At 60.1% G+C, this 311-nt stretch overlaps 1 protein-coding gene across 1 annotated transcript in view; it reads left to right on the forward strand.

Annotated features, from left to right (window-relative positions):
* The window catches only part of EMH_0086740 (uncharacterized protein), a gene marked incomplete at both ends in the record, with an annotated part of 2,963 nt that overhangs the window by 1,289 nt on the left and 1,363 nt on the right, over positions 1-311 (forward strand). The window contains one exon of the mRNA XM_013501072.1: positions 47-309. Within this exon, the coding sequence (XP_013356526.1) occupies positions 47-309 (263 nt within the window). The remainder of the gene's footprint in view (positions 1-46; positions 310-311) is intronic.

A 311-nucleotide genomic window follows, 5' to 3' on the forward strand; every position in this document is an offset into this window, starting at 1 on the left:
TGCTGCTGCTGCTGCCGCTGCTGCAGGGTGAAGCGTGCGCCCATAGGGCAACAGCAGCAGAACGAGCAGCAGCAGCAGCAACAGCAGCAGCAGCAGCAACGGCAGCAGCAGCAGCAACAGCAGCAGCAGCAGCAACAGCAGCAGCAGCAGCAACAGCAGCAGCAGCAGCAACAAAAAGCATATGTAGAGAATGCAGCAGCAACAGCAGTAAGCACCCCACACACGCCGCACCTGCAGCAAGATCAGCAGCAGCAGCAGCAGCAGCAGCAACAGCAACAGCAGCAGCAGCAGCAGCAGCAACAGCAGCAGCA

This window comes from Eimeria mitis, genomic scaffold, assembly GCF_000499745.2.
Source record: "Eimeria mitis Houghton genomic scaffold, Emh_scaff6262, whole genome shotgun sequence".
Classification (NCBI taxonomy): domain Eukaryota; phylum Apicomplexa; class Conoidasida; order Eucoccidiorida; family Eimeriidae; genus Eimeria; species Eimeria mitis.